This window comes from Erinaceus europaeus, chromosome 12, assembly GCF_950295315.1.
Source record: "Erinaceus europaeus chromosome 12, mEriEur2.1, whole genome shotgun sequence".
NCBI classification, from domain to species: Eukaryota; Metazoa; Chordata; class Mammalia; order Eulipotyphla; family Erinaceidae; genus Erinaceus; species Erinaceus europaeus.
Genome location: NC_080173.1, coordinates 43,119,991 through 43,136,104, shown reverse-complemented (window position 1 = coordinate 43,136,104; position 16,114 = coordinate 43,119,991). Strand labels below are relative to the sequence as shown.

General features: G+C 43.8%; 1 protein-coding gene across 9 annotated transcripts in view; it reads right to left on the bottom strand.

Moving 5' to 3' along the window:
* Positions 1-14,770, bottom strand: part of LOC103127443 (rho GTPase-activating protein 27) — a 104,358-nt gene extending 89,588 nt beyond the window's left edge. For 6 of the 9 annotated variants that reach the window (XR_009553001.1, XR_009553002.1, XR_009553003.1 and 3 more), the window contains exons 1-2: positions 14,642-14,770; positions 5,924-6,012 (exon numbers count right to left, since the gene is read on the bottom strand). Coding sequence is in view for 5 of the 9 variants with exons in the window: in XM_060203312.1 (XP_060059295.1) it covers positions 5,924-5,971 (48 nt within the window). In the remaining 4 variants the exon portion in view is untranslated. Of the gene's footprint in view, positions 1-5,923; positions 6,013-11,635; positions 11,658-14,074; positions 14,132-14,641 lie in introns of those variants that run through there. The other 3 variants (XM_060203309.1, XM_060203310.1, XM_060203311.1) reach the window with 3 other exon arrangements.
* Between the last annotated feature and the right edge of the window lie 1,344 nt (positions 14,771-16,114).

Below are 16,114 nucleotides of genomic sequence, written 5' to 3'. Positions count from 1 at the left end.
TGCACCGGGTTAAGTGCACATAGTACAAAGCATAAGGACCCGTGCAATGATCTGGGCTGGAGACCCTAGTTCCCTACCTGTGAGGGGTGAGGAAATCGCTTCACAAGTGGTGAAGCAAGTCTGCAAGTATATATATATCTCTATATATCTCTATCTCCCCCTCCTTTCTCAACTTCTCTCTATCCAAAAAAATCGAAAAAAATGGCCACAGGAGCAATAACCCTAGTGGCAAAAAAGAAAAAAGATACAAAACACAGGGCCAACAAGATAGCTCACTTAGTGTGCTTGTTTTGACTCAGGAAGCATTGGTGCTGTGACGTCTTTCTCCCTGTCTCTGTAGCTGTCTATTTGAGAGAGAGAGAGAGAGAGAGAGAGAGAGAGAGAGGAGCTATCCTGGAATGGTGAAACCCCAGTGACAAATGACAAAACAAACAAACAAACAAAAAACAAACCATAGAGGGAAAACAACCCACCCAAAGACACTGTGATTTGTGTATCTTATTTAGTCTTTTAAACTGAACTACTATGTATTGACAGTCATGTAAAGTTTTACCATAGTTATAGATGAGAGAGCATGGGGACTCTCTCAATGCTTCCCCATGCTTCCCACCTTATTTGCATGACCATGATTCTACACAGAGTTAGTCAATCAAGAGGCAAAAGATAGGGGGCCGGATGGTAGCACAGTGGATTAAGCGCACATGGCGCGAAGCACAAGGGCTGGCATAAGGATACCAGTTCGAGCTCCTGGCTCCCCACTTGCAAGGGGTGAGGGGCGCTTCATAAGTGGTAAAGCAGGTCTGCAGGTGTCTGTCTTTCTCTCCCCCCCTCTGTCCTATACAACCACAGCAATGGCAACAATAACTACAATAACAATAAAATGGAGAAAATGGCCTCCAGAAGCAGTGCAGGCTTGATGCAGGCACCGAGCCCCATCAATAACCCTGGAGGCAGAAAAAGAAAAAAAGGGAAAAAAAAGAGGTGAAAGATAGAAACCTGGTTTACTTTTAAGATCCTAGATCTTGCAGAAGTCTAGTTTTAGTTCCATCTCCATTAGCCACTGGCATGGTCACCACAGATATGCCACTGACACTCTGAGCCTTAATATTCTCATGTGTTAAATGGATTGCCACTTCCTGTTTTACAGCATAGAGGGATTTACTCTTGGAGAGTAAAAAGACTAGCTCTCTATTCATTCCTGTGCCCTCAACACTTGGCAGCATCCCTGGCACCTACTGAAGCTGAACAAGGACTCACAGCCCAATGCCACAGAAAGCAACTCTATTATACCAGCTTTTGCATGAAGGAAAACCTGATTTATTGCTGTTGGTAAGATGTGTGCTCTACTGGGTGCAAGGCCACCTGGCCCCTCTGATTTAGTGCTGTTGGAAATGTTATCAGAGGCCAGAGTATTAAATCAAGCTCCCCTCTCCCCCAAATAAGATTGTCAGTCTTTCATAAGATGGAAGTGAAAAAGGGCAGAAAATCCAGGAGTTGGATTTGAGAAAGTCAAGGATGGCTCAGAGTCACCCAGAATCATTCCAGTTTCCACAACTCTTTATCTTAGAATGAAGTCCATTAAAAGGGCTTAGGGTATGACCTCAGTTCTAGAGGGTTCTGGAGTGGGACTGAAAGGCTGTACAGGAAAAAAGGGCCTTTGTAGCTGCCAGGAGGGTAGAGACATGAGGGACTAGAAGGGGAAGGACATGTGGCCTGGAGAAGGGGAAGCAGGAATGATGGTGGAGCAGTGGGATGAGTTCCGCTCACCAAGTCTTGTCCCAAGGACCCCATATTAGATAGTCCAAGTCCAAGTCCTTTCAGGTAGCTGTTTCAATATAAATGTTCAGTAAATGTTGAGTCCAGGTGGTGGTGCAAATGGCTGAGCACACATGTTAACATGTAAGGACCCAGGTTCAGGCCTCTGGTCCCTGTCTGCTGGGTGGAAATGTCACAAGTGTTGAAGCCATGTTGCAGGTGTCTCTTTCTCTTTCCCTCTCAATCTATCCCTGCCCTCTCAATTTCTCTCTGTCCTATCAAATAAAATTAATTAACTTAAAAAAGAAAAAAAAAAAAAACAGGGGAGTCAGGCGGTAGTGCAGTAGGTTAAGTGCAGGTGGCACAAAGCAAGGACCCGAGCACAAAGCAAGGATCCTGGCTTCCCACCTGCAGGGGAGTCACTTCACAAGCAGTGAAGCAGGTCTGCAAGTGTCTATCTTTCTCTCCCCCCTCTGTCTTCCCCACCTCTCTCCATTTCTCTCTATCCTATCCAACAACAATAATAAATACAACAATAAAACAACAAGGGCAACAAAAGGCAATAAATATTTTTAAAAAAACATTTGTTTAAAGAACAAGTAATACAATGTTCATAAAGTCCTACAGATATGCAGAGCAAGGATAACTATCATAATACGGATGTCAAAATAACCCTCATATTTGAAAAAGGACAGGAAGAAACTGCAGAAAACCTAATCTGATTTGTTAGATAGCAGAATTATGAGTAAATGTTTTACTGTTTTGTTTTCATTCTTGCCAAAACAGTTAATGCTAATATTCTTTGAAAAGTTAAGTGGTTTTATTTCTATAACAGATTGGTTTTTTTTCTCCCATTATAATGCTTCACAACTCGGGCTGACTTTCTCAATAGAAACAGAAAGAGACAGTGGGAGCTTCCTCTGCCATAGGGTTAGAACCTGGGCCAAGCACATGACAAAGCAGGCACCTTCCTAGGTGAGCCACCTCACTGGCTACTATAACAATTTTAATGACATTATTTACATAGCATACAACCTACTAACTTAGGCCATACAGTTCAATGTTGTTGTTTTTTTTAGCTTCTTCATAGAACTGTGCAAACCACCAATGTTATTTAATTTTAGAATGTTTGCATCAGCCCCAAAAGATACATTAGCAGTTACTCCCTATTTCCCTTTCCCCTACAAACCACTGCTCTACTTTCTATTTCTGTGGATTTGCTTACTTTGGGCATTTCCTATGAATGAAATCAGAAATAGTTTAAATGGAAGAGTGTAGTGAAAGCATGCTTGAGGCTCCCAGTTCAATTCCCAGTGACACATGTACCAGAGTAAAGCCCTATTTGTTTTTTTTTGTTTGCTTTGTTTTGTTTGTATGTTTTTCCCCAGAGCACTTAGCTCTGGCTTATAGTGGTGCTAGAAATTGAACCTGGATCTTTTGGCCCTGGTCCTCTTGATAGCCTCAATATATTCAAATTCTCTTGCTGTACTGCACCAAAGGACTCTGGAGCAGGGGTTGGAGGCCAATGTTCAGGTCTTAGAACACGATGGCTGAGGAGGACCTAGGTGGGTTAGACTGTTACATGGAAAACTGAGAATTGTTATACATGTTCCAACTACTGTATTTTTATATCAACTGTAAACCATTAATCCCCTCAATAATGAAAGAAAAAACAAAACAAGATTAGCGACCCTAAGCAAGAAGACATTTTGCCAACTTTACTGCTGCAACAAGTACAAGTTTCTAAATGAAGAATTTTTAGTTTCTAAATTTATTTTAGAAGTATCACTGGGAATAAAGATCCAGTAAAACTAATCTTCACTAACAAAAAAATTTTAAAAAATAAAAGATATTCAAATCCTCAAGGAGTCAGTTATTGCTCTGAAGCTGAACTGGCTCAGGGTATGACCCCAGTTCCAGAGGACTCTGGAGTGGGACTGAAAAGCTGAAAAGGAAAAAGGACCTTTGCAGAAGGGTAGAGACATATGGGGCTCAAGTCTCCAATGGCATGGAGAAGGGGAAGACATCTGGAGCTTGCAGTTCTTTTCAAGCAAAAAAATTCTCTGAAGCATGGAGCATTAGTAAGCCGCTCTCAAAAAATCATCTCAGGAGTCTGCTAAGATATCAGAAAGAAAGCAATGTCTCCCTCCCTCAGACTGCCCAGGCCAGCAGGATGGGAAGGGCCTTGTGAGAGAGTGGTTCCAACAAGCTGGTCACAAACACTTGTGCTTTAAAAATGAGGGGAATCAGGAACAACAAAATAGACCCTTTTTGTAGGCTCCCCATATGACCTTGCCCTCAACTTGGATCAACAACGGTAGAGAATGTTCCATCCTCCGAAGGGAGGATGGACAACATACTCTATGCTACACGTGAGGAAGATGGGTCAATATTGGGGTAGCTTGGAATGTTCCTACTCATGACCATAGAATCTGAGCTCAGACCTACAGGGATACAGAGGTCACATAGGCTCCTAAGCTGAATACGGGCCCCAGATCATATCAAATTGGCAGGGTTTATAGTCAGCAATATTTATACCCCTTTCCCATATTAGGGAGCTACTCTCTTCCCTGATTCAGCTTTCTGGTCCTTTTTCCAGCCATGACATCATCTCCGCAGACAATAATTAGGATCCATCTGCATATCAGATGTCAGGCTTAGAAAAAAAGGAAAAAGAAAAAACTAGTACGGCCACAGGCCCTTTGGAATATAACTAAACTATGCCTACTAGCTATTTACAAAACAGAGACACCCCCCCACCCCAACTCTTCATCTGTACTATTCCAGCCTTTAGGTTCATGATTAGTCAACAATTTGCCTTTGTATGTTAACTCTCTTTTCAGCCACCAGGTTCCAGATGCCAGCATGATGCTGACCAGACTTCCCTGGATAGACAACCCCGTTAATGTGTCCTGGAGTTCCGATTCCTCAGAGCCCCACCCTACTAGGGAAAGAGAGAGGCAGGTTGGGAGTATGGATCAACCTGCCAATGCCCATGTTCAGTGGGGAAGCAATTACAGAAGCCAGACCTTCAACCTTCTGCATCCCACAATGACCCTGAGTCCATACTCCCAGAGGGTTAAAGAATAGGAAAGCTATCAGGGGAGGGGATGGGACACAGAGTTCTGGTCGTGGGAATTGTGTGGAGTTGTACCCCTCTTATGCTATGGTTTTGCCAATGTTTCCTTTTTATAAATTAAAAAAAAAAATGAGGGGAAACAGTCAATGTTCCAAGAAATAAGTGAAGGACAGAGTGCCTCCTGCTACAGAAACAAATATCAGTGTTTGAAATCTCTCACTACACAGCCAGACTAAAACCACATCAAGGCCAAAGGGCAGAGAACTGAAAGTCAGACCTGAATCCCTTCAGGCAATCCTCTGGTCATCTATCTTAAACCTCTACTGTTTGTCATACAATTCTACTTTATTGCCTTTCTTTTTCTTTATTTTTTCAGAATTAAAACATTTTATTTTTGCCATAAGGAGCTCTATGAACTAATATCAAAGAATGGCTAACGGAAAGTAGAACTTAAATTGATGATAGGGAAGACTGTAGAAGTATGAACATTATCATATTAGATGGAAAATAATAAAGTTCCAAGTTTACAGAAGTGAGGAAGCCAGCACTACTGAATTTAGCATTGATCCATTAGAATACGCATATGCTTTGATAGTACAGAATTCCTTGATTGTACTTACCACTTGCCTTATCTTTTGAGTATAATAGGGAAAAAATGCAGCATTGATTCTTCTTAGTTGTGGTACTTTATCACCTTTCTATCATCTAGAAAGGGCAGAATCTCCTCAGAGCCTACTTCTGCTATATATTTTTTTCTCACTCCAAGTCTCCTTTTCAGACAGTACCTGCATATCTATTATTTTCTATTTTGTTTTATTTATTTATTGCATAGAGACAGAAATCGAGAGGGAAGGGTAGATAGAGGAGAGAAACAGAGACACCTGCAGCACTGCTTCACCACTCATGAAGCTTTCCCCCTTCAGGTGGGGACTAAGGGATTGAACCTGGATTTTTGTACATTGTAACATTTGTGTTCAGCAAGGCGTTCCACTGCCCAGCTTCATGCCCATTCATTTCAAAGAGTGACAAGGGGTAAAATGACTGGATCTCACATCCTTTATCCTTCCTTAACCCTTCCTTACAACCTACCGGGATGGCAGCCCGGGCGTCCAGTCCATTCTCCACCACTGAGAGCATTTCCACTCAAGCAGCAGCTCTTGCAGAGAATCACATGACACCTTCAGAAAAAGATGGCAGCAGATGAGCAAACTCATAATACCCCCCTTCCCACTTATATTCCCTTCCCCAACAGAGAGTGGAAGTCAGCTCTTTTGACTCAAACTACAACTGAAAGGTCTTTGAACACAAAAGTAAAAAACAAATAGTAAATTTTAAGGAAGGAAAAAGACTGATGGCTAGAATCTTGGGAGGAGACACTCTGGATCACAGAAGAAGCGGTCAGGGCTTTTGACTCTAAACAGAACCAGGGAACAAAAAAGTCAGGGTCAGGTTGTGAAGACAGCATAAAGGTTATGCAAAAAGACCTTCATGCTGGAGGCACCAAAGGTCTCAGGTTCAGTCCTAGGTACCACCAAAAGCCAGAGCTGAGCAGTGCTTTGGGAAAAAAAAAAAAAAAATCAGGGCCTAGTGAAGTTGGAAAGAAAGGAATAAAAGGCTGATTAGATACAGAGCTGAGGGAGTAAGAAGGCTACTGTGGAATTTGCCAGTAACCACAGGGATCAGAAGCCAAGGCTGCCATTGTGGGCCTGGGCCATGTGACACTACCCCCTCCAGTGTCTGTTGGCTTAGTCATCAGATGTACAAATGACACAGCTTCAGAAAAGGGAGGAAGGCTATCTTGCTGTGGTGGAAGAGGCAGCTGGAACTGATGAATTTGTTTAGGGAAAAGTTAGTAGGAATATGGAACTACAAATGATGACAAGAAATATATCTCTGGAAGAAATGTACAGATAGAAAAAAAAAAAAAGCATGCCATCCTTGGGGGTATGGATAGACCTGCCAACACCCATGCCCAGTGGGGAAACAAGTACAGATACCAGGCCTTCCACTTTCTGCACCCCATAAAGAATTTTTGTCCATACACCCAGAGGGGTAAATGTTAGGGGAAGATGACCAGAGAGGCTCTGAGCTCCAATTCCATTAGAACTCAGAGAGAGGTGGGGGGTGGGGCTGGGGGTGGTGAAGGAAGGACACTCAGAAGTAGTAGGTATAACTTAGAAGGGAAGAGCATAAAAAAAAAAAAGCATCGATAGATAATTCTATAAATAATGGTCAACCTATTTCTGTGATCTTGGGGGAACTAATGCAGTTTCCAATGGAGGGAATGAGGACATAAAACTCTGTGGTGGGAAAGATGTGTAATTATAGCCTTCATCTTATAATTTTGTAAATCAATATTAAATAATTTTTTAAAAGGACATCCAGAGGGCCACATGACTCAATAACCACCTATGTATGTAAGAGCCCCTCCTATGTAATAAATAAATCTTCTTTTTTAAAAAATCCAGGGGCTGGGCGGTAGCGCAGGGGGTTAAGCGCAAGTGGCGCCAAGTGCAAGGACAGGCGTAAGGATCCCGGTTCGAGCACCCAGCTCTCCACCTGCTGGGGAGTCGCTTCACAGGCAGTGAAGCAGGTCTGTAAGTGTCTGTCTTTCTCTCCCCCTCTCTATATTCCCCTCCTCTCTCTGTTTCTCTCTGTCCTATCCAACAATGACAACATCAACAACAATAACCACAACAAGGCTACAACAATAAGGGCAACAAAAGGGGGGGAAGCAGCCTCCAGGAGCAGTGGATTCATGGTGCAGGCACTGAGCTCCAGCAATAATACTGGTGGCAAAAAAAAAAAAAAATCCTTGGGTTAAAACCAAGACATATTAAGTGACTTTTACAGCTTTATCCCTCCCACATAACTATATTATCAAGTTATGATAGACAAGAAATAGAAACTAAGTCAGTTCAGGAACTTCCCAAGATCCCAGAGCTTTACTTATTTATTTTTTAGTTTATTAGTTAAGTTGTTTATTTATGAGAGAGTTGGAGAGAAAGGGAGAGAGAACATGAGAACTGAGGGACAGGGCTGTGCTAAAGGGAGGAGGGAATCTGAAATGGCTGGGTAAGACAAAGATCAAAATTCTCTGGATGCTTTTCAAGCATGCTAAAACTGAATTTGGAAACTCAATGGACAATGATCAGAGAACTCATTAACTCTCCCCTTTTGTCTTACTCCTTCCAAATAATAAAGAATAGCCAAGACCTGTTCCAAGTCTTTTTTAGAAGAAAACATAGGGAAAGCCCAGGTGGGATCTAGGAGACCATGATACTGACAACAGAATGAAAGGGCTCAGGCCCTCTTCCTGTTTGCCTCTGAACCCACTTCCCATTTTATTTTATTACTTTTTAAAAATTTAATAGGACAGAGAGATATTTAGAGGAGAAAGTGAGATAAAGAGAGGAAGAGGAAGAGAAAGAGAGACACCCACACTTCTGCTTCACTTCTCATGAAGCTTCCCTCCTGCAGACAGGGACCTTGAACCTGGGTCCTTGTGCTTGGTAACATGTCTACTCAATTGGGTGTACCACCACCACCCCCCTTTTTTTTCCCTCCAGGGTTATCACTGGAGCTCGGTGCCTGCACTACAAGTCCACTGCTCCTGTGGCCATCTCCCCCCCCCACCCCTTTTTTTATTGGACAGGACAGAGAGAAATTGAGAGAGGAGGGGAGATAGAAAGATAGAGACCTGCAGACCTGCTTCACCACTAATGAAGTGAACCCCCTGCAGGTAGGGAGTGGGGAACCAGGATCCCTGAGGGGGGTCCTTGTGCTTTTGTACTATGTGTGCTTCACCCCGGTACACTACCATCCCCCACGCCCCTTGTTTTTCAGCCCCTTCTTCTACCTGTATAAATGATGCCTGAGACAAGGGAATAGGAGGCTGATTTGAACTGCTGCCTACTTTCACAAGTTTGAAGGGCTATAAGCAAGCCTCTTTCCCTCAAGCAATAACTAGTGTGTTTTGGTATTTGGTCTTCTGTGGCAGCACAGACCTCCAGAAAGAACAATGGCTCTGAGCTGCTTCACCCTCACCACATTCCCCACTGGCAACCTACTGGGGACTCTTCTGGTTATCAATTCCATCTTTAGCTGCCAGGAAGGGGTGTAGGTGGGCAGGAGAAGGGTGTGTCTACAGTCAGAGGTCCCCTAGGAAACATGCCTGATTTAGGAGGCTGGGTTCCTTCAAGGCTACACAAGGCTGCACAACAACCCAGATTCTCAGGATCCAGTCTCTTTAAGAGACAATTTTTTGACCTGAGGCTCCCCCATCAAGTCTCCTTTCAAGCTCCAAAGTTGCCTTCCAAGAGCCTGTCCCAAGGTCAGGTGCCAAAGGGCTTAGACCTCTATAATCTGAATAAAATCCTATTCAGGTTGAATAAAGTTTCACTAAGGTCTTATTAACAATGAACAGAATGAAACAAGAACAGAAAGTAAACTTTGGACTGGATGGACTAAGTTTAGTTATTGCACCAAAGCAAAGAACTCTCTGTGTGTAGGGGGGAAGTGGGGGGGGGGGGCACAGAGGGCTCTGGGGTGCATGATGGTGGAAAAGGACTGAAGTTGAAGGCAACAGTATTTTGTAGACACCTGTCATGGTGGAATGAGAAATTTTACCCATGTATCAACAATTATACTGTAAATCATCATGCCTCCAATAAAATGGTGGGAAAAAAAAAACAAAAACAAATTGGGGCCAGGTAGTGGAGCACCTAGTTGGGTGCACATGTTACAATGTGCAAGGACCCAGATTCAAGCCCCTAGTTCCCACCCACAGGAGGAGCTTCATGAGAAGTGAAGCAGTGCTGCAATGTTTCTCTCTCCCTCTCTATGTCTCCCTTCCCTTTCAATTTCTCTCTGACTCTATCCAGTAAACAAATAAAATAGCAAAAATAAATAAATAAATCATGTCAACCTAACAAAACAGTGAAAAGAATAAAAGCATTGTCTGGAGGGGGCAGGGAGGGAAAGGGTTATTAGGAAGCTAAAAACTCTAAGTAAAATTGTGAGGTCAGAGGAGGATCAAACAGGAGACGAACTGATATCTAAAACAAAATGTCAGGAAAATATCAATATGGCTGACAAGAGTACAGAGGATTCCAGGAAATGACCTCTTAACAATTAACAAAAGAGGCCTGAAATTTTGGCCTACTCAGGGAACACTTCTCTGTGTATGAAGCCAAAGCACCCTGCCTATGTATATTTGTCTATGATGCCCCAGAGAGGTGAAAAGCCTGCTGGGCCTATGTACAGTGGAGAAACAACTACAGAAGCCAGAACTGCCACTTTCTGCGTACTCCTCCATAAACAATTTTGGCCCATACCCCCAGAGGGAGAGAAATGTTAGGGGAAGATGGCTGAAGGGCTCTGAACCCAAGAGGAAAAAAGGAAGGACATTCAAAAGTAGCAACAGGTGTAGGTGTGACTTAGAAAGGAAGAGAAGGCAAGACCACAGGAAAAAATGGATATATACTAGTCAACCTATATCTGTGACCTTGGGAGAACTACTACAGTTTCCAGTGGAGGGAACAGGGGCATAGAACTCTGGTGGTAGGAACGGTGTGGAATTAAACCCCTGTTATTTCATAATTTTGTAAATCAATATTAAATCACTGATAAAAAGAAAAGAAACCAGCTTGGAGAAAATCTGCTGGGACTGTGACAGAAGAATTCCTAGCTGGAATCAGAATGGGGTTAAAAGGCTCCTGATCACTGGGTCAGTGCTCCATCATTCTCCTGGGCGGCCCAGACCCCAAATCAACCATCTGATGGGGATGGTTTCACTTCTGTTCCTCAGGACTCTCTTCACTGACACCAAGACCCAAAGTAAAGAAATGTGGTGGGTGGGGGTAGATAGCATAATGGTTATACAAAGAGACTCTTATACCTGAGGCTCCAAAGTCCCAGGTTCAATCCCTCTTACCACCATTAGCCAGAGCTGAGCAATACTCTGGTAAAAAAAGAAAAGAAAAGAAACATGGCTTCAAGGAGATTTAGGCTGAAGTGAGCAAGGACAGAATTTAGTACTACCAAAGGGTGCTTCAAACATTACTGTGAAGGTTAGTTGAAAAGGTGACATCTCTTTGCCCTTTCAGATACTCCATGTCACACTAAATCTACTTTACTGCCAGGGGACTGATATGCCTTTACACAGGTCTCCAAGCTTCACTGGTCTCATTCTCTAATCTCACTTGACTCTTAGAAAACTCTTGTGAAAAATGATTGTCTCCACTTTACAGAGAAAAACAAAACAAAACAAAATAAAACAAAACCAAACCGAGGCTCAGCAGAAACAGGTCCAAAGAAATCAAACTGCCTCAGGACTTACCTCAAAAACTTTTAAAGGGCCTTGAGAAGATAATACAGAGGTTTATGCAATGAATTTTCATGTCTGAACTCAGAAGTCATAGGTTCAATCCCCAGCACCACCATAAACCAAAGCTGAGCAGTGCTCTGGTCAAACAAGCAAACAAAACCCCAAGTTTTTTAGGCAAAGCTATTACTTATAGACTCTTAAGAGGCACTCAGAAACGCCATTTTGTCAAATAAGGCTGTAGAAGCAATACTGCTGATCAGATCTATAGGCCCACACCTGCTGAGCCTTTCCATTGCATCTACATTTCAGAGCTGCCCTTTCTTAAATGTTCCAACACACAGTCAGGAAGGAATTGTCCTGGTTGTTTTTCTTCTTTATACTAACTGGCTTTCTATAATATATTGCATGTCCAATTTTACTTCCTCCAGAGAGCAGGGAAGAAGGGAAAAAAGAATGACTTAGATGTGACTTACATTTAAAGAAGGAATAGGTAACTGGGTTTCACTGTTTTCAAAACACTGAATCCATGAGTAAACATCAACCACTTTTCCTTAGAGACTTCTCAGTCATTTCCCCATAGCCTTCTATGGCCTGAATCCAATCCTGTGCCTGGCTGTTCAAAACAGTCTGGTATTTAAGCCATCTAGCTGCTTTATCAATTGATGAATCATGTTTTTCAGTTGGAAAGGAATGACAAAGTGATCTTCTGAATCAGCTAGGCAGCTGACCTTTCAGCCATGTGAGTGCTGAATGAGTAAATAGCACTTCCTTCTGCCTGAACAAAGTTGGATTTCTGGACAACTGTTTTACAGAAGGTGGGAGTGTGTCTTGGGGGGGTGGGGCAGCACTTAAAGCAAAGAAAATGAAAATGAAAAACTTCTAGCTTGTGATCTCAAATCAAAGTCTAGGATTAGACCAGAACTATGAAGTTAATAAAGTATATTTCTTTCCTCTCTCTTTCCTTCTACCAGTAACAAACTATTTCCTTCATAGTCTTGTCCTCCTATCTCTTAGTATTTCAGCAAAAACTAAACTCTGACTGAATGAAATCAGGAACTTTCCAAATCATTCACCACGGCACTTCTAGTGCTTAATAATACATGGTATGCAATGGTACTCAAAAGAATACCTGCTGAGGGGCGAGGGTAGGTAGCATAATGGTTATGCAAAAAGACTCATGCCTGAGGCTTCAAAGTCCCAAATTTAATCCCCTGCACCATCATAAGCCAGAGTTTAGCAGTGCTCTTGTAAAAATAAATGATTAAATAATATATGCTGAATGAAATTATGAATAAAGTCAAAGGGGTATTTGACAGATTATGGAAACCAAGGTACAATTCTTTAGTGGTGTGGCCACTGTGGTACTCCTCCCACTGAACAGGCTGAAAATAATTCAGATATAGTATACCACTATGAGGAAATAGTGAAGGTAGAACAACATTTAGTTTTCAAAGTAATGAGACTATGAATGGCAAACAAAGACAATGGGTCCTTTTTGGAGTTCTTTACAGTTACTGTCAAGTGGTCAAACCCCTGATGCCTGGTCAAGAGAATTTTGAGGGAGTGTGCACCCCTCAGATTATAAATTCAGATTATTCAGACCTGGGCTTCAGGAAAGTACCTCTATTGCAACTACTGTGAAATAATGCAGCTGTGAAATAATGCAGCATAATTAATGCAGTTAATTAATGGATAATTAACATGGCCCAGGCCCCGTGATGCAGCACCTGCTAAAAGAGGAAGTAATTCAATAGCCTCTGTACCTATTTGGGCCTCAGTCTCCCCAGGACCCAGTTACCTATTCTTTCTACATGTGACACTGCCCGGACACACTTCTTGCTCTCTGTGTCCTGGTGGGACTTATCTGTAGTCAGCTCTGGCTGAGAAGAGGACTAGGTGAGGGTCCTTCACAAGTACTAGAGCAACACACATGGACACAGTTGTGTAACCATAGCCAACCATGGTGGCACTCCCTGTTTCTCCACAGCCAGGACACCAGGCAAAAAGCTGGCTGAATGACCATCCTTCACCTTCCATATATTTGGATGATATCTACCATGCCAGCAGCCAGGACAAGAAACTTAATATGAATATTAGAAACATAATCCCTGGGAGTCAGGTGGTAGCTCAGCAGATTAAGCGCAGGTGGCACGAAGTGTAAGGACTGGTGTAATGATCCCGGTTCAAGCCCCGGCTCCCCACCTGTAGGGGGGTTGCTTCACAGGCGGTGAAGCAGGTCTGCAGGTGTCTATCTTTCTCTCCCCTCTCTGTCTTCCCCTCCTCTCTCCATTTCTCTCTGTCCTATCCAACAACGACATCAATAATAACTACAACAATAAAACAACAAGGGCAACAAAAGGGAATAAATAGATAAATATTAAAAAAACATGACCCCTGTGGAGAAGGACATCCAAGGGAAAATCTCTGACCCAAGGAGGGGCTGTGTGCTCCTCCATTCCCATTTGCCACCAGCAAGCACCAGCACCCACAAATGATGCTGCTCAGTCTCTAACTGCTAGGCTCTGGATGCACACATAGGCCTGGCTGTTGAGGGGTAGCTGGTGGGATCACTTTCTCAAACTGAATGGGGCTGGGTCAAGGTAAAAATGAACACAGACTGACATGAGAGTTGAGGAGAGTGGGGACAGCAGAGGTGAAAGGACATGTAGACTTCATTTTTTCTTTTAATAAGACCGGGTGAAGGTGGTGGGGCAGCAAGAGTTGGGGGTTAAAAATTTAACAAAGGCTTGGGGATGGGGGTGTCTTCAGGATGTTGGAGATGGAAAGGAAGAATTTAGTGGGCTAGAAGTTAGAGCTTGAGTTGAGAGGATAAGAAGATAAACATAAGATTTGGGGTACCAGTGAGATCAGGGTTATCAAGAAGGTAATGAGCTCAACAGGACATTATCTACCTTGTCATGATCTTACAAGAGCCTGGGACAGAACTGCGGTGTTTAGGATGAGCAGACCTTAGGGAAATGAGGAGAGAGAAGAACAGGGCTTGGGAAGTTGGCATAAGAAAGCTGAGCTAAAAAAAAAAAAAAAAAAAGAGGAAACCAGCACGGTGGGTCCCGAGGTATGCATGGGGCATTAGGACTGCCCAAGGGTGATGCTGCGGGACGCTAGGGGAGGGAATGGCTGGAGACTGGGTTAGTGCGGGGGGAGCGTGGGGTGCTGGGTGAGGCTGCATTAAAGCAGGAGTGGTGGTAGGGGTCGGGGTAAGGACTGGATCAGGTCACGTGTGGGAGAAGACGGAAGGGACTAGCCAGCAGTGGCACCTGGGGCAGAAGACGAGGCTCGGCTCGGAGCGGGGTGGGGCGCCGGCACGGGGTAAGGAAACGTGAGAGCTCAGGAGCAGGACAACCAGGACAACAACCAGAGGGTGTGGAGTCATGCGCAGGGCTGCTAGCCCCTTGTCCGATCGCGTCTAGACCCCACCACTCTCCGCTGCCCTCCTCGTCCCGGGGCCCCTAACTCACCAAAAGGAGAGGGGAAAGGGGCGGGGTGCTCCTGGCCGCAGCAGCCCCTCAGCTTCCAACTCTTGGCCTCCCTACCACTGACAACAGGAAGCGGTGCTCGCGGCGCCTGACGCCATCACGTCCACACAGCGCCGGCCACACCCTCAAACCTCAGAGCCAATCGCGGGGCCCAGAGGAGCTGGGGGCGGGACGAGCTCTCCAGACCCCTGGGAGGAAGGCTAGAAGGCTGCAGACCCTGCTGGATCCGAAGCTCAGAGATTTGGGTACTCACCAACCGCTTTCTGCAGCATCTGCTCAGGCCTTCTGGGTTCACGACCCCAACACCTTATTCATGACTTTGGGGCTGTTACTTGGCTTCTGTCAGAAAAGGATGCTCAATTGCAAAATGAGACTAATTTAACACTATCCTCAGATTACATTTCCTCACCCCTACCTCCACCCCCAGGTGCTTAATTTCCTCTTCTCTTTCTGAACAATCTGCCATATCATATCCCTCCCACGTGTTCTAAAGTAGCAGCTAGAGCCCACTTCCTTCAGTGTCCTTCCTTAACTCCTCCAGCACATTCTAGTTATGCCCTAGGCCTATATATAGCTGTTATCCTGGAACTTCCCCACATGGTTTCCTGGTTTGAGGCTTCATTTCCTGGCTCCCTTATTTTATTATTATTATTTTTTTATTTTCAAGAGGATGTCTTCCTAATATTGAAAAACATAATGGGGAGTCGGGCAGTAGCGCAGCAGGTTAAGCACAGGGGTGGCATAAAGTACGAGGACCCGCATAAGGACCTTGGTTTGAGTCCCTGGCTCCCCACTTGCAGGGGGATCACTTCACAGGTGGTAAAGCAGGTCTGCAGGTGTCTATCTTTCTCTCCCCTCTCTGTCTTTCCCCCCTCTCTCCATTTCTGTCTGTCCTATCTAACAATGACAACATCAATAACAACAACAATTTAAAAAAAACAAGGGCAACAAAAGGGAACATAAATAAATATAAAAAAATATTTTAAAAACATAATGAGTCAAGAAGATGGCTTAGTGGGTATAGCACAGGACTTACACACAAGACCTGGGTTGTATTTCTGGTACCATATATTCTAGAGGTTCAACAGTCATCTCTCTCTCTCTCTCTCTTTCTCTCTCTCTTTCAAAATGTAATATTTTTAAAGGACCAGAGGGTAGCTTACTGGGTAGACAGCAAGCCTATGTTCAAGACCCTGGGCTACAATACCATAGACGATACCAAGGGAATTACATGAGAATGGAGCAGTGCTGCAGTGACTCTCCTGTTTCACCTGCTTTTCTCCTGTCTAAATCACCATATTCCCTGTTTGATTCCTAGAACTGCATATACCAGTGTTGCTCTGGCTTCTGTGTCTCATGAGAAATATATTCTCATAAATGTAAATTAAATAAAAAGCTTCAACAGCATGTGGCTAGTGGCTATTGTGTTAGACTACATACATACATACACACACA